Raw genomic sequence first — 26077 nt, 5'->3', positions numbered from 1 at the left:
TGCTTTTTAAGGAGGTCAACCAGGACTATATTTTTGTATGCATCCTTTATTTGGTACTCAAAATGTAAGTAAACAATGCGTCACAGAGCGAGACCTCCCAAAGATGCTGTCCCCAAGTCGCCCACCAAAAGTAGCATAAACTCTGACTGGGACAAAGACAAATATACATAGCAAATTTGGTGTAAATTGGTTGAATGATTATTATGTGATGCCCTGATAAACTGACATTCCTAACATAAGTTATATAGATTTTTATAACTGGAATTAAAACACGAGCAGCACGGTGGCGCAGTGGTAGCGCTGCTGCCTCGCAGTTAGGTGACCGGGGTTCGCTTTCCGAGTCCTCCCTGCATGGAGTTTGTAAGGTTTCCCCGTGTCTGCGTGGGTTTCCTCCAGGTGCACAGGTTTCTTCCCACAGTCCAAAACATGCAGGTTAGGTGCACTGGTGATCCTAAATTGTCCCTAGTGTGTGCTTGGTGTGTGGGTGTGTGTGTGTGTGTGTGTGTGTGCCCTGCGGTGGGCTGGCGCTCTGCCCGGGATTTGTTCCTGCCTTGCGCCCTGTGCTGGCTGGGATTGGCTCCAGCAGACCCCTGTGGCCCCGTGTTAGGATATAGCAGGCTGGATAATAGATGGATGGAATTAAAACACTGCTTTTATACCCTAGCCTGAGAACACTATTATTATTATTATTTTAATACAGGCAGCATACTAAAATTTTGAGAAAGTAGTAAGAAAGGCAATACATCCTTTATTTATGCAACATAAACTTAATACGATACAGCTACTTTATGAATATTTAAATTAAAACTTACATTTTCTGTTATCAAACTTGAATCAGATGATAATAGATATTCCATATAATCCTCCAAGCCTGGTAGATCGATCAAATTTCCATCAATTGAGTTCACAGTTTTGCCACTTCTGTCTGTACAATCAAGTGAAAGCAACTGGGGAACAGAGTGAAGAATGACTTCTCTATAACCTTAAAATAGAAAAATAAAAAATGAAGTCTCATATGTGTGTGTTACTTATTTTTATGTGTTTGTTTTAAAATAAATCACAGTAAGAATTACACAAGGAAACTCTTTCTTTATATAAGAGATGACAGTTATTTGACTTAACAGTGACTTCATCATTTTACTCCATGAGCATACAGTGATTAGCTTCAAAGGGCTTTCAGGAATAGACAGTAATTGTGCTTGTTCCTCTGTCTTCGTAAAAAAACTTTACAAATGTTTTCTGTTTCTGTATGAGCACCATCAGAAGCACTTTTACGTCTGGGCTAGAGTCCTTATAAAACAATCAACGAGATTGGTTTTCAACCCGAGGGACTGGAAAGGACATGTTAAACTGTACAAACTCACAGGCAGAAACCTACTCTACAACCCCTGGCAAAAATGATGGAATCAGTGATCTATGACAAGGCTCAATTGTGCAATGCTGATCTGTCAATTGCTATACAAGAAAGTTCAAACCTGACTGATGAAGAATATTGTTTTTCATTAGTGAAGCCCATTTCTAAATAATTCATGCATTTTAAAAGACAGTGGAGGTACAGCAAAGTACTAATTGTAATTTTTGGGGCTAATGATTCCATAATTTTTTCATCACCGTTAAGCGATTCCAAACTTTTTTCCTCTACTTGGTCTGAACAAAAAAATGTGCCATTAATTACAACAATTTTCTTTTAATTTTTTTGACGTATGTTTTACAATGTCAGAATGTTCAGCTGTTAAATAATATAGTTTTGTGTCATATACAAGGGCAGACTGGCCATTAGGGCATTTGGGCAATGCCTGGTGGGCCACGGACAATCTGGTCATGGGCTGACCGTTTCTTTAAATAAATTTACTGGTTACTGTTTGACATTAAAATTAAATGTTCTAAACTACTAAACATTATCTGTCCGGTACTGCGATTTATATAGGCCTATATAATATAATGTATTTTGTCATTAAGTTGTTTATTTGTCAGTACACAACGTTGCTGTGAAAAAATTGGTCAAACCTGCCTTTTGCCAATTTATGTTTTGATACCGCTACATTTAGGTTAGCATATACATTACAAGGTGCTACTCTGGTTGAACCTCTTAACTGATGCTTACAAGAGCATTGGGCTTGCCTACATGAGACTGCTAACGTTGCCGGTGTCGCAAGTGCAGTGTGAAAGATCATTCTCTGCGTTGAAGAGAATCAAAAACTGCCTGAGAAGCACAATGACGCAAGAACATCTTGAGGCGTTCATGTTGATGTCGGTGGAGAAAAGAATCCTAGCCAAACTTGACACAAACAGTACTGTTGATGATGCGACTGCTAAAAGCAGCGAACTGCGTAAGCTACTAGCCTACTAGGGTACTGGCACTTGGACATGACATTGACATGTACTCTAATAATGTGTAAGCCGTGTTACTACATTTTCATTTTTCATTAAACTTTATTTCTAAGAATGTTGTCAAATTTTAACTTGTGTCTAAACAACAGTGTACAAATTAAGTCTGGCAACAGTTTAGACAGAGTTCATATCATAGGCTCACAGCAAGTAGCGAGCCGTGTACTCATCACAAATTTTGTGAAAATTACAATGAATAATGGGCCGAGTGGGTCGTTGAAGGATGCCCGGGCCGGTTTTGAGACCCAGTTCACTCCTGGTCATATATCTGTGATTTGTTTTATTGCAGCACAGTAAAACAGCTGAATGAACATCCTCCAAGGATAGCGACTCTATATTATTTTCCCAGGGGCTATAGTTTTCTTTCTAGACAGGCTAATGCATCAACTTTTTTAAACTAACTACAGATTTAGCTTTTTTCTCCAACTTAACTGGAGTTATTTTTTTCCTTTCTAGTCACCCTGGCCACCTGAACTTATCATTGGAGGGTCATTTTGAAACTAGAAAAAGCTATTCTATATTTAAGAACTCTACTTCTCATAATTATACATCTTTGTTATGCAAGTGTGCATTATTTATAATTGTCTGTAAACCATCAATTCATTATTATTCTTATCTAAATTCAAATTGTTTTCTTTGTATATATCTACGTCTTTGACATGGCACACTTTGAGACGCATCCTTTGTAAGAAAATGTGCAATGGAAATAAATGTAACTTCACAAAAAGCAACACCCTTCACTGCAGCACAGTTAAATGAAATGAAAAGGAATTTGTGTGAACATTTCAATTAGAAGCTTTGAAGGTTTGAAACTTGAAAGTGTTACTTAAAAGAAGGACCAAGGAGTCACAGTGGATTCATTGCTACGTACATCCAGAATACGGACAGAAGCAATCAAGAAAACTAATAAGATGCAAGGTTATATATCACGATGTGTGGAGTAAGACGTCAAGAGGGGTTATGCTTAACATTAGAATTACCAGAGCCTATGAAAAAACTCGTAGATCCATCCCACCTTAAATCGCTTCGCACCTCTCCATCAGCGTCTTTTGTCCTGTAAATGTGTGGACAAGCAGCAAACAGCAAGCAGTCTACTATCACACCCCCACCGCTTCACAGTTTTCTCAGCTCAAGTTTACCTGGGTGTCAGTTGCTTAGAGTTGTATAGAGTGAGAAGTCAAGCAAAATGACACCTTTTATAAATACTATATCGTTATTTGGAACACTTGCATTTCATGTGTGTTCTGTGTCTACAATAATCTATGTAAATACATCGTTAAAAGAGAAACTTTTTCCATGTTTTAGTAATAATTGACAAAATGTAAACATGAAGTTTATAATGTGTGAAGCCTGAATTCCAAATATCAAATAAACACTTTCACAAAAGGAACAAATATAACAGAACAAATGCGATCCTATTCAAAAATATAACTGCAGAAAAAGAACCTGCGTTAGGTTGCGACATGGACACGCATTTACTACAACCGCTTCGGTGGCGCAACGGTATCAACTGTTGACTGGTAATCAAAACTTCACAGGTTTGACCCCGGACGAGTCCGTTTTGAGAAGTGAGCTGCTCTTATTCTTACTATTTTAGAATAAAAACATACATTCGATTTGTCTGTAACAGCCGGTGTAAATTTATGATACTTGTAAAGGTTAGCTTTGGGGTTTTTTTTTTATTCAGTTTTATTCTCCCAGTCGCGTTCACGATATCCCACCCCCCCTCCCCATCTGATACTGCTGTTTTCACATAAAGACGCGCTATAACAGAGGTGAACTCTGATGACAGCGGTTCTACATCGGAGCAAGAATGCACGTCACACTTTTGCCATCGCTGTACTTTGTATATGTACAGGGGAAGCTCTGCAGTCTACTTGTGACTTTGCGCTGTAGGAAGTAAGTAAATAAATAAAGGTAAATAAGTAAATAACATTCAATCTGGCTCTTGTATACAAAGTACAGCAATGGCAGTTTCCACCTGCAGCTATAGACTCTTACTCTTATAGAATGCTCAAGTCAAGTGTATTCACTGCACATTATCGTACAGTGCGCCGTTACTGGTACTTTATATTTTAAGTTACCATATCAATTAAAAAGTAATGAAGAACTAAACAGACATTTGATTTTCTTGTTATCAAACACATTTAACTACAATACCTGGAGACATGCAGACTGGGTTTCCTTTGCCATCTTTCTGCATAGTAAGATGGGTTAAATTCTTGAGTCCAGAAATACACTGCACCACATGCTCAATTTTGCTAATGCTGTTACTGTGAAGATCAAGGTACTTCAATTTTGGCTCTGTCCCATGTAGATACAATAAACCTATAATTATCAAGATTGTGTTAAGACAGTTAATTAATGTGGTAGTAAAAATTACAGCTGAATATGCAGAAAATTGGGACAGCAAAGTACAATAAAATGAAAAGGCATCATATGGACAAAAGAAATCACATGAGCTTCTTTTTAAGCCTGTAACAGAACACATAGAAACAAACTAAAATATAAGAACAAAAAAAAAGTGGCAGCAACACTACCTTCTATTGCCTCAAAACATGCAGGGTCCTTAAATAAATAATTTTAGCATGAGTAAACAATATTTGAAATATGAACCTTCTGTGCAAAAAGTTAAAAAAGCTGGCATGTATATTGAGATACCAAATTGCAAATGACCAACACATACAGTAATACCCGACTTCCTAAATAAATAAAAATGATCTATGAGGAATTATCTAATTGTTCTACATTGCTAAATTAACAGCCTGCAGATTATTGACTTTATGCAAGTACCATATTATTATTTTTCTAATCCTGATTGCAGAAATCAACAGAAGGATAAGCAAAAAAATAAACACATTTTGAAAAATTAACTGCACAGTAACTGCAATGGATAGAAGCTGGTGCAATGCAACACTTTTGCAATGGCTTATGGGTAGTAAAGGGCACTGCTCTGTCATTAGTCTAGATGAAGCCCAAGTCAAATGAATATGGATGCTCTGCTGTGGGACTGCACCTCTGCTGCACAATGTGCCATAGTTAGATTTCTTTGACCAGAGGGAGAAACACCTGCTGAAATTCACTGAAGGATGTTACAGCTTGTTTTGCAATACATTATCAATGTTGTGGTAAAGAAGTAAAACTAGTTTTGTGGTAAAATGTCAGTTGCAATAAACCTGTGGAAAAGTAAATACTAGCCAATTGATATAATATTCATTGATTAAATTTGTCCAAAAAAACCAAAAAAAACAGTAGGTACTTTATCTGGGTATCACAACCAAAATAATAATAATAAAACTACATTTTATTTATAGAGCACCTTTCTCATGCTCAAGGTGCTTAGAATACTGTATAGAAAACTCTGTATTCATCAACAAGCAAAACAGAAAACATTAAAATGTGAAGGGAAATTCACTTACCTGTTACATCATTCAGTTTATTATAGGACAAGTTCAAACTGAAAAGGGTTACAAGCCCACTTAGTCCTTGAAAAGAAAATACAGAACTTACTTAGCATCAATCATAGCAAAGGGGGCTTCCAAAACTACAATGTTTCCCGATTCTCAAGTAAGATTTCAACTCTTGCATTATTGGAATGCAAAGTTAGTTACCAAATCAGAAATAAGTACCATCCTTCTTTTTAACAGTATTAATGAATCTAGTAGTTGTGATTCATCTCCACTACATGGTGAACATTTTTAAAAGTGGCAACAAATCTGGAGAGACACAGATGTGAAGGACATCTAAAATGGATGAGACCTGACAGAATAGTGTTGATCTATTGCATAATAAAAAAAGAAGAAATTAAATACCACTGCTGATTAGTTTTCAGCATAGTAATCTCATTAAATATTTAGAAATAATGAAAATGAATGGCCTAGCATCTAAAAGTTGAAATATGTTAGATGTATGGCTGTAGAACAGTACATAACAAACACAATTAAAATGCAGTAGTGTTGTGTAAAGGTTTGCTAACGGAGTAATAAAACATGCCCACGTTAAAAGACAGGGTAGATTTGTAAACAGAGTATCTTCATTACATGTTCTTTATATGCCAGTTCTCCCAATTTTTTTTTTGTTTTATCTTATTTGCATAGGAAAACTAAAAGTAAAATTAAAAGAAAACGTTACAATTTTACTGACTTGTCTCATACACATTTTCTACAGGTCTCCTGTTCTGCAGCTTGTTAAACAATAATAATAACCAAGACAAATGATACTGCAAAGAAGTAACCATGCATTACAATAATAAAACACAACACAATAGTAAGATATATAAAGCAAAAGACATTTAAATAATTTAAAGATATAAATATTTAAAAAAATAAAATGATAACAAATCAATGATCACATCTCTGCCCTTGAAGATGGAGCCATCAGTATGTACTTGTATTTTTAAAATAAGTGAAGGAGATATTAACTGTAACATAATGCAGAATCTTCTTTGAGACTGTTGTGTAAATGTATTAAAAAAACAAACCTTTGCTAATAATTATTTTCAAAACTTATCACAGGATCATATTTACATGTGATAGCTCTTGTAACATGCTATGACGGTCTAACAAATTAGGATGTGCACACAACACAAATGCTTACTTCAGACACAACTAAGCTCTTAAACAAACCGATAGTAATTTTCAGAATAATCACCAACCTTCAATTTTAGTTATCTGGTTGCAGGATAAATTAAGAGTTCTTAAAGAAGTCAGCAATCCAAGGCCTTCAATCCGAGTAATTTGATTAGATGAGAGGTCCAAGTGTCGTAGACGGTACACATGTTCAAGGCCTTTCATCGAAGAGATTTTATTGAAATGAAGATTCAGTGATTTGATCTTTTTAGTTAAAGGTATTTCTAGTAAGCTAAAAATTGAAGCAGATATATACAATTACAATCACAAATGCATGATGCAATCAAAACAATTCAAAGAGTGTTATTAGAACATGGCTTTATACCATTTCTATTAACTACTGTACATAAACCAATTCACATTAAGTACAAATCAATTTAATTTTTTTGGTCAAACATAGTCAGGGCGAATAAGAATTTAACTCATATCACCATCATATATCTGACCATATATACTGTATATCAACTGTAAATGTATTAGCATTCATTCATTTAATGGCTAAAGTCAAAATTATTCAAATAAACTTTTTCCATCCTAAATAAAAGTTTATAAACAATCCTAGTTAACTTTAAAATAGATTGATACACTCATGAAAAAAATAATTAAAATAGCATCTGCTTCTTTGCAGAAGAATCTTTTTCTTTTGATTGCACTAGTACAGTAAGTCTGTGTGCACAACAGATTTAGAATACCACACTTTCTTGACAGACACTTCAAGCTCAGTTAATTTATGAGGAAATCTCCCGAGTATATCCTACATGGGTCCACAGATTTTTCTACAGAACTATTACCTTCTGGCAGAGGGCAGCGTATTTTGCACCTAAACATCTTGACATTTGATATATTATTGTCTTTTCTAGTATTATTACAACTTACAGCATGATGCTATAAATCACCATGCTCAAACATCCATCCATTTTCCACCACTTATCTAAAACCGGGTCACAGAGGCAACAGTCGTAGCAGTGAGGCCAAATTGCCAACTCACACTGTTGGATCCCAAGGTGTTCCCACGCCATTTGGGAGTTATTCTTCCTCAAAGCCATTGGTGATATTTTTGATTTCTAAGACTGCCCTTTGTTAATAATGATATTTCCCTTGGCATTTGTATTATACTGTGTTACTCAGCACACCCGAGAATTATTATGAACAGCTGAAACTGAGCTGACATCAAAAGAGATTAAACAAATTGTAAACAAATAAAAAAGTAATAAAAAAGGAACAACAGCAAATGAGAGTATTACCTTTTGGGGACGCTAAATATTAGCTTGATGGTATGCTGCTAATATACTGTACTGTACTGCAAGAAAATGTTTGTGAATCCATTGTAATTACCTGGACTCTTGCAATAAATACTCATACAAATGTGATCTGACCTTCAAATAAGAGAGGAAAAGGAGACGCACACACAGTCTGCCCAAACTAATAACACACGACAAACAATTGGACATCTCATCAATACTGAATACACGGCCTAAAACAGGCACGGTCTTGGAAGACCAGTTGTTCGTATTTTATTAGTTTAGGCAGACTGTGTTTGAAATAAATAATTTAGACACACCATATATGGCCACAGTTAACTGCAATCTACCTTTTGTTTAACCAACGCTTTCCAGAATTTTACAACAAATTATGAAAACCCTTCCTGCTTTACTAATTTAGTATAATACCAGTAACAGCGCACTGCACGTTATACTTGACTTGAGCATTCATAGTGTTCAAACTTTCTCTCTGTTCGTTTAGCACTCGTTTGCTCAGAGGTTGATGCGCTTGCTGCTTCCTGAGTAGCTCTTCTTTTCTCCAGCCTAGCAGCCCACTTCTTCTTTTATTTCGTCGCCATCTTTTCATGTTAAAACTGATTGAAGTCAGTGTTTGTGTTGCTATTACTTACGTTTTTTTAATTTTTCACTTAAGCTGGCACTTAAGTCTTCAATCTGCCTCAGGAATGATTTAAGATATGAAGTGGTAGGGGAAGTGATGGCGAAGGTGGTAGGGAATGAGAACGGTGCCTGTACACATGCAGTGCACAGCCGCCCTGCTGCCCACTGCCGAGAGTTGTGTCTATAATAAATAAAATAAAAATAAAAAGAGGAATAACCTTGGAGGTCAATCATCACTGTCCACTATCAGTGGATAGTAGACATCGCGTAGTATATGTGTACCAAATTTCAGGTCAATAGTTCAAACGGTTTGTGAGCTACAGGTGATTTAAAATCCTGGTTAGACAAACGGACAGCTATAGTGGCATATTATATATAAAGATAGACCACAAATGAGCAACTTCTGCCCAAAGGGGATATCATGACTTCCGACTTTTCCAGTGAGTCTGTATGTTTATTCAAATGATGTCCTTTAATCCATAGGCTTTTTGATTACCACAAAGTACAGCTAATTGTAAAATGGATGCCTTTGTGCAACTGTCTATGCCACTGTTCCCACCCTCGGTCCTGGGGGCCCACTGTGGCTGCAGGTTTTTGTTCCAGCCAGATTCATAATCAGTGACAACACCTGATAACACGGATCTCAGTTAATTAGCTGGAATTTGTTTTCTCATTTTCTACATTAAGAAAGCACAGCAACATGATTTTTACATCCATCCATCCATTTTCCAACCCGCTGAATCCAAACACAGGGTCACGGGGGTCCGCTGGAGCCAATCCCAGCCAACACAGGGCACAAGGCAGGAACCAATCCTGGGCAGGGTGCCAACCCACCGCAGGACACACACAAACACACACACGCACCAAGCACACACTAGGGCCAATTTAGAATCACCAATCCACCTAACCTGCATGTCTTTGGACTGTGGGAAGAAACCCACGCAGACACGGGGAGAACATGCAAACTCCACGCAGGGAGGACCCGGGAAGCGAACCCAGGTCTCCTAACTGCGAGGCAGCAGTGCTACCACTGCGCCACCCTATGATTTTTACATGTATAAGATATTTAGAAATAGTTTTGGTTTTGCTCTAGATTTAAATGCTTAACTCTCTTTTGTTGATTTCATTATATTTTGCACTTTCTCTGTGCAGTTTGCCCCCTTCGTTGAATCTTATTAATGACAATTAAAAACGACAGCCAGGCAAACAACATCAGACCCCCTAATTGAAAAATAATGGATTAATTAAACAATTAGAACACCTGGAAAAGCTGAATGAAAATCAAGATGAAAATATTGTTAAAAAGAAATAAAATACATTATTCTCATATAACTGCTTGGTGCATTTTAATATACTAGCCACCGCATAATCAGGACGATTTTTTAATGATTTTTAAGCACAGGGAGAAAATTAACATTTGAAAAATCGGTAATGTAATAAATCAACAAGAAAAGCAACATTGTAACAATGCACAGAACGAACCAACACACAATCGTCCATGACTGAAAACTGGCGGACCCCCCATCGCGCCTTCTCCTGCCAGACCGAGGGATGCAAATGCACTGCGCTCAGGCGCGCAGTCTGGAACGGGAGGAGAGGAGAAGAACGTCCACTCCGCTCCCTCCATCATGCTAGTCTGCTGATTTCTCGTTCAGTACGCACTGCCTGCTCATGTGCCCACCTCCAACTCGTCACTGGAGTCATTGTCTTCTTTACACAGTCCAGATGCACCTGTGACTCACGTAGACGTTTTATTGCTCTGTGCGGTTTTGGTTGCTTTTCTATATATAATCAACCAAGACACCCGACCACGGTAGTAGCGAGGTGGGAGGGGGGTGTGCACAAAGGGTAGAGACGTAACCAGTGGGAGCGTATGAGTCGCACTTAGAGGGAATTCCACGGTTTGCAGCCCGAATGGGGTTCAACGGCTTACCCACGCCTCTCTGCACCGGGTAGACACACGCTAAATCTCATGCATAATTATTAATTGAATGCTAAACACTTCTGGAAAGACACGCTTGTCTAAAACAGGTTGGTGTGAGAATACAACAGTAAGTGAATGAAAAGATAGAACTCTGGAGAGAGCAAAATACAACACAATAGTGAACCCGCGGCATAACAAACGCCACATAATTATTTATTGATGGTTGAACACTTCTGGAAAGACACAGTTGTCTAAAAAGGGAGGGTTTGATGATACAACAGAAAGTAAATGAAAATATGGAACTCTGGAGAGAGCAACATAATTGTCTGTGAGTGAAGAAGACGCATGTTTGTCGCGGATGCGAATTGCTGAATGTAGTGTGTAAAACAGTTTGCTATGGTGCACGCGGTCGTGTGTCGTAACCGAAAAACTCGTTTTTAAAGACTGCTTACTTCATTGTGTTTTAACCTCAGTTGTAAAGGATTGTTTTAAGGATCCCATGGGATACCGCACGCAAACCGTTTTACACGCTGCATATGGCGATTCACCTCCGCGAGAAACATGCCTCTATGAACAGTCAACGTGGCTCGGCGGTGCCAGGAGTTGGTGGGCATGGCTCCTTCCTGCTTGCGCCATAGGTGTCTTACTTGTCAGAGGCTCAGTGAATCCACGCCCCTTCCGGTGTGCTTTCCATGGTTGTCTTGCCTTAGTGAATTATATATATATAGATATATAGAAATTATATATTACCAAACTTGGCTTTCTAATTTATATATTGTTTCCAAAACAAAGAACCTGGGAAATAACAGTTCACTTAATTAGCCCAGAAGTCCAATTAAAAACAGAAGCTGGTGGGAACAAAAACCTGCAGCCACGGGGGTTCCCCGGGACCAAGTTTAGGAAGTGCATGGTTACCTTTAATCTATTAGGCTTCAGGCTGACGACTTGAGAAATGAAACTAAACAATTACACAGCAAGGTTTTGACAACGTACTGCCCATGCAAAAGTCACTTGTGTGTTGCTCCTAAGCTGAAATATATTATACTCCTTGAAGTGTTTTACCAGACTAAGTAATTCTTAACTCAGAAAAAAAAGAAGACGACTAATTAAGGTATACATAAAAGAATGAATGAGCTACTAATTAAGCAATTAATCTGTCGTGAAAAGCTGTCATCATTGAGCCACACCTGGGCCAAATATTTCTATCTATGGGATATACTGATGCCTTTAGACATTACCAAGCATGTAAAACAAGAATTAAATTAGAGCGCTATTAAAAGGTGAAACAGCAGTAAAGGTAACATGTACTGGATGTACAGTAGCTACAAACACTGAACACTGTTGATTATTGGCAGGCAACACAGCTCAATTTAAAACCTTTTATGGTCCTGAAATTTAAAAAAAAAAATCAGGGAATGAAACAGATTAGAATATTCTACTGACCCCTACTCTCTTTTCTGTTTCTTTTTCCGGTTTCTTTGTGGTGGTGGCCTGCGCCACCACCACCTACTCAAAGCTTCATGATGCTCCAACAATGATGGACGGATTAAAAGGCAGAAGTCTACGTGACCATCATCATCATCAAGCCCTTCCGTGAGAACCCTAAATCCAAAGAGGACTGTTTCATTTATGTTAGGTAGAATGCCCAGAGGGGACTGGGCAGTCTCATGCTCTGGAATCCCTACAGATTTTATTTTTCTCCAGCCATCTGGAGTTTTTTTGTTTTTTCTGTCCCCCCTGGCCATTGAACCTTACTCTTATTCTATGTTAATTAATGTTGACTTATTTTGTTTTATAATTGTGTCTTTCATTTTTCTATTCTTTAATATGTAAAGCACTTTGAGCTACTGTTTGTATGAAAATGTGCTATATAAATAAATGTTGTTGTTGTTGTTGTTGAAAAGCTTATTCTTTGAATCTACATACCTTGTGATGTTTTTATCGATGAGGCAGAGTTCCTCATGGGGCTCTTCAGATTCTGCCAACATTTTCACAGCAAATTAATAATGTAGCATTAAATGCTGTGTTGACTGTGGAGTTAAAACACAAACAGATACTGCAATGTTAGTGAAAGCTATCTCAAGTCAGTCAACCATTAAATTAAAAAAGACAATGTTTTAAACTTTTTGATACTGGTTTATGCTTTATTGTGCAAGAAAGATAATAATAATAAAAAAAAAGTATTGCAGACTTCAGGGGATCACAACGCTGAATGTGTCCGACTCGCTCAGAAGATTTAAATGAAAGCAATGACTCAGAATCGCTGGAAAAGTTGCATAATGCGACATACTGTAGCTTTAAAACTGTATCCAAATGCTGATGATTAGCATTGAGCTGAGACAGAATTCTAATTTTTTCCGTTCTCATTACTACTGTACTATGATATGTCCAACAATGAAAACATCATTAAAAAACTTAACAGATAGATACTATACATACATGGTGAAACATTCAGGTGCTTTCAGGCACTTTTTGAAAGTTGGACCATTTTTCATTTTTGTGAAACTACTTCATCAGAGACAGATATCACATTTTTGCATATTAAACATATTTTACAATTCTAATCAAAAATTCTATACATGTTTTTTGCAAAAATGATTCCAACTAAGCTGGTTGAAATATCTTTCACAGGCATCAGATTCCAACTCAAGCAATGAATAAAATTGCACTAATTCATGTACTGCTGTTAGTTGTTGGTTAAGGAGTGTCCGAAGCTACATTTTCAAACTATTTTCCCCGATATGTGTGTGTGTGTGATGGGCTGGAGCCCCGTCCAGGTACTGTTCCTGCCTTCTGCCTGAAGTTTGCTGACAGACAGCATCCCAGTGGCCATGTACTGGATAAGTGGGTGAGGAAATAGATGGATGAACGGATGGATCAATGGATAGATAACACATTCAACTAAATTTGTCCCTAATATGTTTTTGGGTTTGTGCAATGCGTTAGTGCCTTTGTACCTGATATTCACTGGGAGAGGCTCCAGCTTTCCACGGACGCTCACCTGAATAAGCAGATTTGCAAAATGGATGGATGGATAACATTTTCAAACTGACAAAATTCAAATCGGGATCTTTCAGATTAAGACATGCCTTTTAGTATGGGGAGTGGTTCAGAAATTAAAAGTGCATTTACCAGATTTAGGCGATGCAACATGCTTGGGAAATTGGGTGCATACTACGGGATGGAGTACAGAGCAAAGAGTTTCAAAAAAGAAGTGGATGAGCTGTTGAGACATCCTAGAAATGACATAATCATACAGGCAGAATTTGTACTATTAGTACTGAATATAGAGAAAACGTTAATATATCTTAATTAAGAACCAAATACATTTTAGAAACAAATTCAATTATTAGATTATTCCATCATATAACACTGCTTTTGTGTTAATCAGTTTCTATGTTGCTGTATTTACCCCAATTTCTTTGAAATTCCTTTCTCCAGATTATTTTTTTTTGGAGTGTCTTCTTGATTTCTTGGGAAGTCAACACTTGGGTCTGTCAAAAACCAGGGCCTGTCCTGCTGAGGCATTCCTTGTGTGATTTTGGGCTATATAACAAATAAATTGCTGTTCTGGTATCTTTATCTGTATTAATATTATACGAGGGACGTTGAAAAAGTTTCCACACTTTTTTTTTTTTTACTCTATTAAGAATTTCAAAAACAAACTAAATCACTTTTCTACAGTCCCTTTCCTTTACGATGCAATTTTCCCAGCATCCTACCAACTTTTTAATGTCATCAGCAAAAAATGTTTTTGCCGTCACCGTTTCCAACAAAACATAACAGTGCGAAACTTTTTGAACATCCCTCGCATTTAGTAATTAGTATAATTACTAATTACTAAATTATCTGAGAATTTGTTCACAGCACACTCTGCCTGCACTCAGTGAAGAGCTCTATAAAAAAATAAATTATGTTGTATTATATTGAATAACACTAGTATCAAAAATAAAGGTATTGATATAGACTTAATGCAATAAAACTAAGTATTAAATAAATGTCATACGAGGCACTGAGCCTACTCTCATCATCAAGGGCTTAAATTCCAGTCAATGTAAAAACCTAAAACCTTAAGCCAGGGGTGCGACAAACAGGAAGGCTGTGTCGTGATCCACCAAAACTGAAGTGTGTTGTTTGACTTTAATGTGATGCAATCAGTGTCTTGCAGTGTGCTGTCATTTGGGGGTCACCAATAAGTTGGTCCTCCTGTTCTACGATATGAAAAGAATAAAGCATTGTGCACACAAATGTCACCTGTGAATGAGCTGCAGAAAAGAGCATCCTCACGGGTCCTTTAAAGGCGAATAACTTGAATTAAGAAAATGGAATTTGGATCTTGCAATGATCCATAGGGAAGAGCAAGATCTAGTGTTGATTTCTGTGCAAGTCTTGATTGTGAGGTTTGATTGACGTTTTCACCAGAGGGGTACAAGGAGGACTGAATTGGGTGCATCGCTTGCTGCTTACACTCAGCCCATCTCTTCTGGCTGGTGGTCCTGGCAGTAGTGCAGCAATTTTAACTGTGTGGCGCAATGGTTTTTGAACCGCACTTGCAGGTGTTATCGGGGGACAAAGCTCATTGACTCTTTCATTGTTTAGCGGAACACACGCTCGCAATGCTTCACAAGGGTCTCCAATTCCTCCAAAACCCACAATTGTTGATTGTGTGTCACTTCCTCGCTGCGCTTGATGCTCCACGAGATACCCCAACCCCAGGATCATCAGTCAAGTGTCTAAGCTTCACAGGGGACACATTTACAAACTTATTGAGATTTGTATTTAAATTTTAACCACTGGGAATCTTATATTTTTGAGATCAGTTTGTTAACCTGTAGGACTGTATGCGGTTCAATTTGTGGTTCAAAAAATGAGTAATTTGACTTCTTCATCTTCGAATGCAATATTACTTTAGTAGGAGACGCGAACAGAAATCAAACATTTTTTGCGAGGCATTGAAAGGGCTGGGAAGCACTGCATTAAGCAGACGGTATAAATTATATTTTCTCAATATTTTTAGAAATAAGAGTGACACCCAAACAAGGGTTACAAACAAACGTTTATGGGGTATATATTTAGGGAAAAGTGATTTGTGAAAGTTAATAACGTTTATAGGCGTTCATAGAAGTTACGGAATTACATTTCAACAATGTGCCTGTACATTTGGTCAAGTATACGAAGTTACAGTGAAGTTCAAATAAACAAAGTCATAACTATAAATTTCCAGAATAAATCAGTGATGTTATCATTCTAAGATCCATCATATCTTCATCTAGCTGCTTGATCGTTACACAGCCGAATGTAGTATCGCTTTGGCATTATCGGTTGCTAAGAAACGAACTGACTAAAAAAATAAATCAAATTACAAAAAATACGCATCTCATCCGGAACTGTTTTTCACATGAATTTTTTCTACTCGTCTAGCCGAGGAAATACGCTTAACATAATATAAACTAAGATACCTGAAAGTTAACGCTTCGTCTTCATTAGTTCTTGGGGCTCAATAGGCAGGGACGCGAGAAATTCGACTACGCTTGCGCTAAAGTCCCGCTTCCTGCGGTGAAGCTAAGTAAAGGTGTCAAAATAAAAGCCCCACTACACAAGTGCGGCAGTGCCAGGACGCGATCCAACGGAGAAGGAACCAACGGAGAGCGCAAAGCGCACTTGTTAACTTGCTTATACGCGAGGCTGAGGCTCCGGCTCAGTTCCATAAGGCCACAGTGGTTTCAGGTTTTCTATACAACGGATTTTATCATTCTTGCTGTTATATAAAACCAGGGCATGTCACTTAAGGAAATTCTCAGATGATTCTGCACTTATGAGGTGTACTGATTAAGGGAAAGAGACAGAAGAAGGAGTCAGGTGGAGAACTTTGTTTCTTAGGGCAAATGGAATTGTCTGCATCTTAACATCAGCAGAACCAAGGAACTGCTTTCACAGCAACGAAGAGCCTCTATGTCCAGTCAGTATTCATGGAGTGGATGTAGAAGTAATCCACTCATTACATGTACTTGGGTTGGGTTGGTCTACATTAATGTCGGGTTTGACAGATCTTGGAACACAAAGGAACTATATAAGAAAGGTCAGAGCGGACTATTTTTTCTTAAGTGACGGCATACTTTTAATTTGGGAAGTGACATTCTTCTACATCTCTCTGATGGTCAGTGTGATTTTCTATGTTGTGGTATGCTGGGCTGGTAGCATCTCTTCAAGAGAGGCCCACCGAATCAATAAGCTAATTAAAAGGGTATAGGCTCAGTTATAAGACACACTCCTGACCCCCGTGGAGTTTGTAGCAAAGGAGAAAATTAAAACAAAACTGAGTGTCATTATGAGCAAAGCTGCACATCCTCTCTGTGACACACCAACACGGAGGACTTTCAGCCAAAGAATCCATCCATCCATCCATTATCCAACCCGCTATATCCTAACTACAGGGTCACAGGAGTCTGCTGGAGCCAATCCCAGCCAACACAGGGCACAAGGCAGGAAACAAACCCTGGGCAGGGCGCCGGCCCACCACAGAGCCAAAGAATCATTCAGTGGAAATGTGACAAGAAATGTGACTTTCTACTATCAACAATACGCCTGCATAATGCCTAACTGTGGCTGTCACAGCCGAATCTGCAGTTTTTTTTTTCTTTTTAATTTTCTTGCTTTTTAGTTATCCTCATGTGTGTTCAGACCATGGTGTGTGTGTGTGTGTGTGTGTGTGTGTGTGTATCCAGTGGTGGGCAGAGGTAGGTTTACAGTTACGAAACACAGAGTTAATACTTGTATTATTAGTTTTTGTATTATTTGCCTTTTTTATTATTAAAATGTGCTTGTGTGCAGCCATCACGACCTGCATGTCTTTTTCCATACGAACAACTATAAACCTACTTATGTCCACCCTTGCATTTCTTTATATATAATATGCTACCATGGCGGTTCGTTTGTCTGTCCAGGATTTTAAATCACCTGTAGCTCGTAAACCGTTTGACCTGAAATTTGGTACACATATACTACGTGAGGTCTACTATCTGCTTTCGGGGTACCTCTTTTTATTTTAATTGTAGAATCAACTCTCAGCAGCATGCGCCATTCTCATCCCTACCACCTTCGCCGTCACTTCCCCTACTTCTTCATATTTTAAATCATTCTTGAGGCAGATTGAAGACTTACGTGCCAGGTTAAGTGAAAAATTAAGGAAAACGTAAAGTAATTGCAACACAAACACTGACTTAACCAGTTTTAACGTGACAAGATGCCAACAACAGAAGAGAAGAAGCAGGCCACTAAGGTGGAGAAAAGAAGAGCTTCTCAGGAAGCAGCAAGCGCATCAACCTCTGCGCAAACGGAGGCTAAACGTACAGAGAGAGATGATGAAGACTAGGAATGCTCACGTCAAGTGGATTCACTGCACGTCATTGTGCAGTGCACTGTTACTGGTACTTGTATATTTATCTACTAATTCATGTATTAATTTATACATTTTATTTAACAGACACCCTTTTTAACACTCATGGTCACCATACAATGAAATTAAACAACAGTAATAAAAGATATAAAAACAAATGGAACAATAAAATCAAATAACAAGAAGGGTACAGTGTTAGTAACAAACATCAAATGTAACAGGGTGTAACACTGGAAAAACTCATAATTGGTATGCCAGTTTGAAAAGATATGTTTTGAGGGCAGTTTAAACTGTGTTATTGAGTCTAGCTGACAGATATGAGAGGGAAGAGAATTCCAGGCACTATGAGAGAATGCTTGAGCTCCTATAGAGCAGATTTTGATGTGTGGTGCAGAAAGTATTTAAAGAGCTTCTGTAAAAAGCCAGATACATTTCTGTCTATCTAAAGATGCATATTAAACCATTCCTACTAATGAATAAAGTGGGTAGAATTAATACCTGCCACCCCCAGGATTGAATTACCAACCCCTGCCTTCAGATTTGCAGGTAACTGGTGTCACTTTAAAATACTGCTTATGGTTTACAAAGCCTTAAATAATCTCGCTCCATCTTATATATCGGAGTTTCTGACACCATATACACCAAATCGTAACCTTAGATCCTCAAATGAGTGTCTTGCTTAGAACTCCAGGAGCAAAACTTAAAAGAAGTGGTGAGGCGGGCGGCCTTCTGCTGTTATGCACCTAAAATCTGGAATAGCCTGCCAATAGGAATTCACCAGGCTGATACGGTAGAGCAGTTTAAAACACTACTGAAAACACATTACTGTAACATGGCTTTCTGATAACTTCACCTTCATCTAATCCTGATACTCTGTATATTCAATTCATTATAATAACTATTCATGGTGGCTTTAAAATCCATACTAACCCCTACTCTCTCTTTTGTTTCTTTTCCCGGTTTTCTGAGGTGGCAATCTGTGCCACCACCATCTAATCAAAGCACAGTGATGTCCTACATTGATGGATTAAAAGCCAGAAGTCAACATGACCATCATCATCAAGTCCTTCCATGAGAACCCTAAATACAAAGAGGACTGTTATATTTATGGTAGGTAGAATGCCCAGAGGGGACTGGGTGGTCTCATGGTCTGGAACCCCTGCAGATTTTACTTTTTCTCTCCAGCCGTCTGGAGTTTTTTTTGTTTGTTTGTTTTTTCTGTCCTCCCTGGCCATCGGACCTTACTCTTATTCTATGTTAATTAGTGTTGTCATATTCTAATTCTTACTTTGTCTTTTATTTCTCTTTTCTTCATCACGTAAAGCACTGTGAGCTACATTATTTGTATGAAAATGTGCTATAGAAATAAATGTTGTTGTTGTCAAATTCATCAACATTGAGCCAGTCTAACTCAGCTCAGTTCACAGCATTTACACCTTACAGTTAAATTAAACGTATATGTTACTAGTGTCACCGACACTGAATCAGTGTACATGCAGTAAAACAATATATACTGTACAGTACAATAACACTTGCAGCAGACTCAGATTAATAAACATGCACTATATGGGACAAAACTTTGTGGACATCTGATCATCAAACTTAAATGAGCTTGTTGGACATCCTATTCAAAAACCATGAGCAAGCAATAATATGGAGTTGCGACCCCACAATCCCCACCGGCTGCCCTCCTTTTTGTTGTGGCTAGAACAGGTTCCACTCTCCTAGAAAGGCTTTCCACGAGATTTTGGAGTGTTTCTGAGGGAATTTGTGCCCATTCAGCCAAAAGAGAATTTTTTTTGAGGTCAGGTTACTTATATGCTGGATGAGAAGAGCTGGTTTACAATCGGCGTTTCAATTCATACCAAAAGTGTTCAATGGGATTAAGGTCAGGGCTTTGTGCAGGCCACTCGAATTTGTCCATATTTTTATGAACCTGGCTTTGTGCACTTAAGCACAGTCATCATGTTGGAACAGCAAAGTATATTTTCCCCAAAATGCTGCCACAAAGTTGGAAGCACACATTTGTTTAAAACATCTTTGTATGCTGTAGCATTAGGAGCCAACAATACATACATCTAAGCTGGAGATGCACACACATATGGGTGCAGTACCCATACAAAGAAACAATATTAAAAATACACATATGCTTTATGCTAACAGATGTGCTTTCAACCTTATTTTTTTATTTTAAAATGAGTATCTAACCTTTCACCTAATTTCTTAACAGATCCATGCTGCCCCTGACCTTTACATGATTATTATTGTGGTAAAGCAGCAAAATCGCTTGTGTCTGATTAGTCTCTCTAGTGACAAATATGCACTTACTAGCAAGTACAGTGTGGCGATGGCACCAAACGGAGAGTAAATGGTGTAATTTGCTCCTAAATTTCTATTTTAACTTCCCAGCAAGCATTTCACAAAATGAGACGGAACTGAATTTAAATACTCAGCCTTTGGATATTTGAACCAGCTATCTTGTAACTTCACCAACAAATCGTGTTGGGGGGAAAAAAAAAATCTTGTTTAAAACAAACCAAACAAGATTAAAAACTAAAACTGCACCGGCAGATAAAATAAAACGATGCACTAGGATTTTGAGTTAGACTACTAAATTACGACTTAATCTTGGATTTTAAAACACTTTAATGTGTGCCAGTGAAGTAACCGTTTAGTGTAAACACAATACAAGACGTAAAGACAATTTAATTGTAAAAATCTAATTAAATTGTATAGTCGTACCTGCACAATCTTAGTCTTTAAACGGTTATTTATGCCGCTCCGCAAAAAGAGAACTGTAATTCCAGATGACACCTGGCATCTCAAAGGTAGCTCCGGCCGGGTGCCGCTGAAAACACACAAAATAACCGCTCAAAGACACTTCCTTGTTCGTCACAGTTGACGGACAAGTGAGAGAGCCAATGATTTTGTAGCACACGCCTTGCCGAGCCAGCCAATAAATATAGGGTTCGCTAGGGAGGCGTGGTAAGCGGATAGTATTGGAGTGTACAGTATTTGGCTTGCTGTGCAGATTTAGTTTGGCTGGTCAAGAATAAAGAGCGGAACGTTCTTGTAGATCTCATGTTGAAACTGTAACGCTTCCGCAGTGCTTTTGTAAGTAGAAATCTGCACATATATCTGCATAGCAGACATTTGTCTGCCATCGGTTCGCACGAAGTGACGCAAAGCATCCTATTTTATCTAGTTATCAATTGTAAGGTATCGTCCTCTTCAAAGAGACTATACAGTAGTTATAGGTGTCTTCTCAATACACAATAATCTACGGTTCCCGTTGGGTTCAATTCAGGCTCTCAAGTGCAACAGTCTAAAGCCAGCGTAATCGGACGCACAGCTATAACCAACCTTGGACGGGACGTCATTACGCCGCAAGAGACAACAGCACGTATTTAATTCTTTGCCTAAAATATAATATACAGTGAGTACTAAATTTATCAAAAGCCTAATCTTAAAGTTGAGTATTAATAATAATGGATGGATGCTGTGCTCTTTACATGCCTCTTTGAGGTGGGTTACTGTCCTTAAAAGGACTGCTTGCTTTTTGCTACTCAAGTTGGAAAAGCATGCAGCATTGCAGGCTTGTCATTTTTATAGGTGCACCTTCCACAGGTGACGTAATGCCAGCTCATATTTGGGTAACTCATCCCTGGCTGATGTAACTTGTTAGTGCCATTAAAATAATAGCAAAAAGGCCAGCCCTGGAATTTTTGCAGCCTTAGGAGGAGGAGGAGCGGGTTGGGGTTACAGGCAAAGTAGTAAATAGCAGCCCATGCCCTGGTCAATCTTATGACTCCTTTCAAGAGTGTCATAAATGTAGGACTATTGCTGTTTTACCCGTTGATATGATGTGTGCATCAACCACACATAGTCACACACTTATACATGACCAATGTGGAAGTCATGACCATTGCATTGACTGTAATCTTCACTTTGACTTCATTTATTATTTATTTCTCTATGTATGCTTACATGTTTACCTTTACTTTTACTACATATTTACCTTTATTTTTACTCTGTGTATATTTGAAATTGTTAATAGCAACAGTGCTTCTCATAGATTAATGTTTAATTAGTTTATTTTCTACTCTTATATACTTTTATATAAGGCATCTATAGGCTTACTCCAAATGATACTTAATTTGTTCTTTGTTCTTTCAGTTGCTCCCATTAGAGGTTGCCACAGCGGATCATCTTGTTCCATATCTTTATGTCCTCTACATCTTTCTCTGTTACACCCACTACCTGCATGTTCTCTCTCACCACATACATAAACCTCCTCTTAGGTCTTCCTCTTTTCATCTTACCTGACAGCTCTATCTTTAGCATCCTTCTCCCAATATACCCAGCATCTCTCCTCTGCACATGTCCAAACCAGTGCAATCTTGCCTCTCTGACTTTGTCTCCAAACCGTCCAACCTGAGCTGACCCTCTAATGTCCTCATTTCTAATCCTATCCATCCTTGTCACACCCTATGCAGATCTTAGCATCTTTAACTCTGCCACCTCCAGCTCTGTCTCCTGCTTTCTGTTCTGTGCCACCGTCTCCAACCCATATAACATAGCTGGTCTCACTACCGTCCTGTAGACCTTCCCTGTCACTCATGCTGATACCCGTCTGTCACAAATCATTCCTGACACTCTTCTCCACCCATTCCACCCTCCCTCCACTCTCTTCCATACTCTCTGTTACTCTGTACTGTTGATCCCAAGTATTTAAACTCATCCACCTTCACGTACAGTGACAATAACGGTATCTTGCTTTTGTTTTCTTGCTTTTGATCTATAGTATTACCCACAGTATATAAATTCCATTTTAGTACCCTGCTTATGCAGAGCAAGGTTGTGGTCGACTGGTGCCCTGTCCAAGAGATGTTCCTGCCTTGTGGCTGATGTTTGCTAGGATAAATTCTTTGCATATATATAGCACTTTTCTCACTTTTCAGAGCGCTCAGTAATTGCAGGTTAAGGGCCATGCTCAAGGGCCCAACAGAGCAGAGTCTTTTGGCATTTACGGGATTCGAACTGGCAACCTTCGCCTCAGAGCCACCACTCTGAGGATAGGCTCCATTCTCCCTACACCTATAGGACATTTTGTTTGTAATTTAGTAGTTTAAATGGATTATGAACTTATTCATATATCTACATTCATGTTCTTTTGTTGACTATAAGTATGTATTTCTTTTAATGAATTTGAAAATTCTTGGTAAGTAATGCCACAAAACTTGTAGTTTACTACAGATATTAGATATTTGGATGTAAATTTGACTTAACATTTTAGAATAAAGTATATTTTATTTACAAAATGTGTAAAGACAAATTTAATAATATAAGGTGGTCCAGATCTAATTATGCAATTTTCATTATACAATAACTTATTAAGTTTATTACAGAGAAAATTCACAAAAAATTCTTTTTGTTGACGATAGATGGCAGCACCTGCCCTGCATTGCAAAATGTCAGAGAGATGGTTGTCAGTCGAACAGCGATGCGTTCGCCTTTTCATAATTGCATAATTAGATCTGGACCACCATGCATATAGAAACAAAATGGTGTAGCATAATCTATCCATTTTCTATTCTTGTGTAGCACATAACCATATTAAATTATAACAATATTAAATTAAAGAGTTTCATAACTGGAACTTATCTGAGCAAGCAATGGGCTTGAGGCAGAAACAACCCCTGTATGGGACACCAACCCATCACAGGGTGGACAGACACACACACACACACAATCACGCACTGCAGGGCCAATTTAGCATCACCAACCCAACAAAACCAGCCTGTCTTCAGACAGTGGGGGAAACCAAAACACCGAGAGGAAACCCACACAGACACAAAGAGAACATGCAAACTATAAATAGAGAGTGACTGGGACATGAACCCCTGTCTCCTAGTTGGGAGGCAGCAATGCTGTAGTATTAATAGGTTAATTACTTGACAGAAGTTTCATTTTATAGAGTACCAGTTTTAAAAAGCCAATAAAATGTTTAATGAATGTTCTTTACAGCTATAGTAATGAAATCTCTGAAATTCTAAAATGATAGAGAGATAGATACTTTATTAATCCCACGGGGAAATTCACATAATCCAGCAGCAGTATACTGATAAAAAACAATATTAAATTAAAGAGTGATAAAAATGCAGGTATAACAGACAATAACTTTGTATAATGTTAATGTTTACCCCCGCGTGTGAAATTAAAGTGTTGCATAATGTGTGGGAGAAACAATCTCCTCCTCCTCGCAAGCTGCTCCTCTGTCTGGAGATGATCCTGTTCAGTGGATTCTTCATGATTGACAGGAGTCTGCTCAGCGCCCGTCGCTCTGCCACGGATGTCAAACTGTCCAGCTCCGTGCCTACAATAGAGCCTGCCTTCCTCACCAGTTTGTCCAGGTGTGAGGCATCCCTCTTCTTTATGCTGCATCCACAGCACACCACCGCGTAGAAGAGGGCGCTCACCACAACCGTCTGATAGAACATCTGCAGCATCTTATTGCAGATGTTGAAGGACGCCAGCCTTCTAATGAAATATAGTCGGCTCTTTACATAGAGCATCAGCATTGGCAGTCCAGTCCAATTTATCATCCAGCTGCACTCCCAGGTATTTATAGGTCTGCACCCTCTGCACACAGTCACATCTGATGATCACAGGGTCCGTGAGGGGCCTGGGCCTCCTAAAATCCACCACCAGCTCCTTGGTTTTGCTGGTGTTCAGGTGTAGGTGGTTTGAGTCGCACCATTTAACAAAGTCCTTGATTAGGTTTCTATACATGTACTCCTCCTCCTGCCCACTCCTAATGCAGCCCACGATAGCAGTGTCGTCAGCGAACTTTTGCACGTGGCAGGACTCCGAGTTGTATTGGAAGTCTGATGTATGTTGGCTGAACAGAACCAGAGAAAGTACAGTCCCCTGCGGCACTCCTGTGTTGCTGACCACGATGTCAGACCTGCAGTTCCCGAGACGCACATACTGAGGTCTGTCTGTAAGATAGTCCATGCTCCATGGCACCAGTTGTTAATCTACTCCTATCTCTGTCAGCTTGTCACTAAGGAGCAGAGGTTGGATGGTGTTGAAGGCGCTAGAGAAGTCCAGAAACAGAATTCTTACAGCACCACTGCCTCTGCATGCAAAATGTGTCAGGCACGCGTGAGCAGGAGGCATCTTCAAGGTTCTTCTCAGGTAAGCAATACTACCCCAGGTTGAGTGGGGCCATATATGCCATTTTCCATTTTCCGTTCAGAAGATGAGTGACATCACTTATGGGTCTACAATATTAAGACCTGAAGGAGATAGCCAGTCCGTTGACCCCACATAACTGAGATGGACTGTTTTAGCACCCGTGTGTGCTTTTTGTCTTTGAACTTTTTATCTGTCCATCCTGCATTAATTGGGGGCCCACTGGTTCCCCAACTCTTTCTGTGGCTTTCCAGCCATCTATTTGCTCACAACTGCTTTTTTTATTGACTTCATCTTTGTGAACATAGAATGAATTTCCATTGGGCTAGTTCACTCTTCACTGATTAGGTGGCTGAGATTTTTATGAAGCATAAGGATGGACATTGTCACAGACAGCCAGGCCCATTACCCGGCTGGGATGCCAGCTGGATTGAAGGACCGGGGGAGAGAGCATCTACCAGTCATTACTTTCCCCAGGATGCTAGAGTGCAAACCCCCTGGGTGGTTGTGGCACCACAGATCCCTGCAGGGCATGCTGGGAGTTGGAGTCTGATTCAGTCCTACGGGGAGCTGCAGAGACGGAAGAGCCCTGCTATGTTGGGCTTTCACCTCACCTGGGAGTGATTCCATACAGCCCTTGTTAAAAAGCCTCCTGGAGCACTCC

At 38.8% G+C, this 26077-nt stretch overlaps 1 protein-coding gene across 3 annotated transcripts in view; it reads right to left on the bottom strand.

Annotated features, from left to right (window-relative positions):
• The window catches only part of lrrcc1 (leucine rich repeat and coiled-coil centrosomal protein 1), a 98370-nt gene extending 77300 nt beyond the window's left edge, over nt 1-21070 (bottom strand). For 2 of the 3 annotated variants that reach the window (XM_039754322.1, XM_039754324.1), the window contains exons 1-6: nt 16280-16381; nt 12747-12850; nt 7043-7248; nt 5808-5873; nt 4549-4716; nt 813-982 (exon numbers count right to left, since the gene is read on the bottom strand). In XM_039754322.1, coding sequence (XP_039610256.1) covers nt 813-982; nt 4549-4716; nt 5808-5873; nt 7043-7248; nt 12747-12808 — 672 coding nt within the window. In that variant the 5' untranslated portion in view covers nt 12809-12850; nt 16280-16381. Of the gene's footprint in view, nt 1-812; nt 983-4548; nt 4717-5807; nt 5874-7042; nt 7249-12746; nt 12851-16279; nt 16382-20958 lie in introns of those variants that run through there. The other variant, XM_039754323.1, reaches the window with a different exon arrangement.
• Between the last annotated feature and the right edge of the window lie 5007 nt (nt 21071-26077).

This window comes from Polypterus senegalus, chromosome 5, assembly GCF_016835505.1.
Source record: "Polypterus senegalus isolate Bchr_013 chromosome 5, ASM1683550v1, whole genome shotgun sequence".
Taxonomy (NCBI): domain Eukaryota; kingdom Metazoa; phylum Chordata; class Cladistia; order Polypteriformes; family Polypteridae; genus Polypterus; species Polypterus senegalus.
Note: the sequence above shows the minus strand (reverse complement) of the source record. Positions and strands in the feature narration are given on the sequence as shown.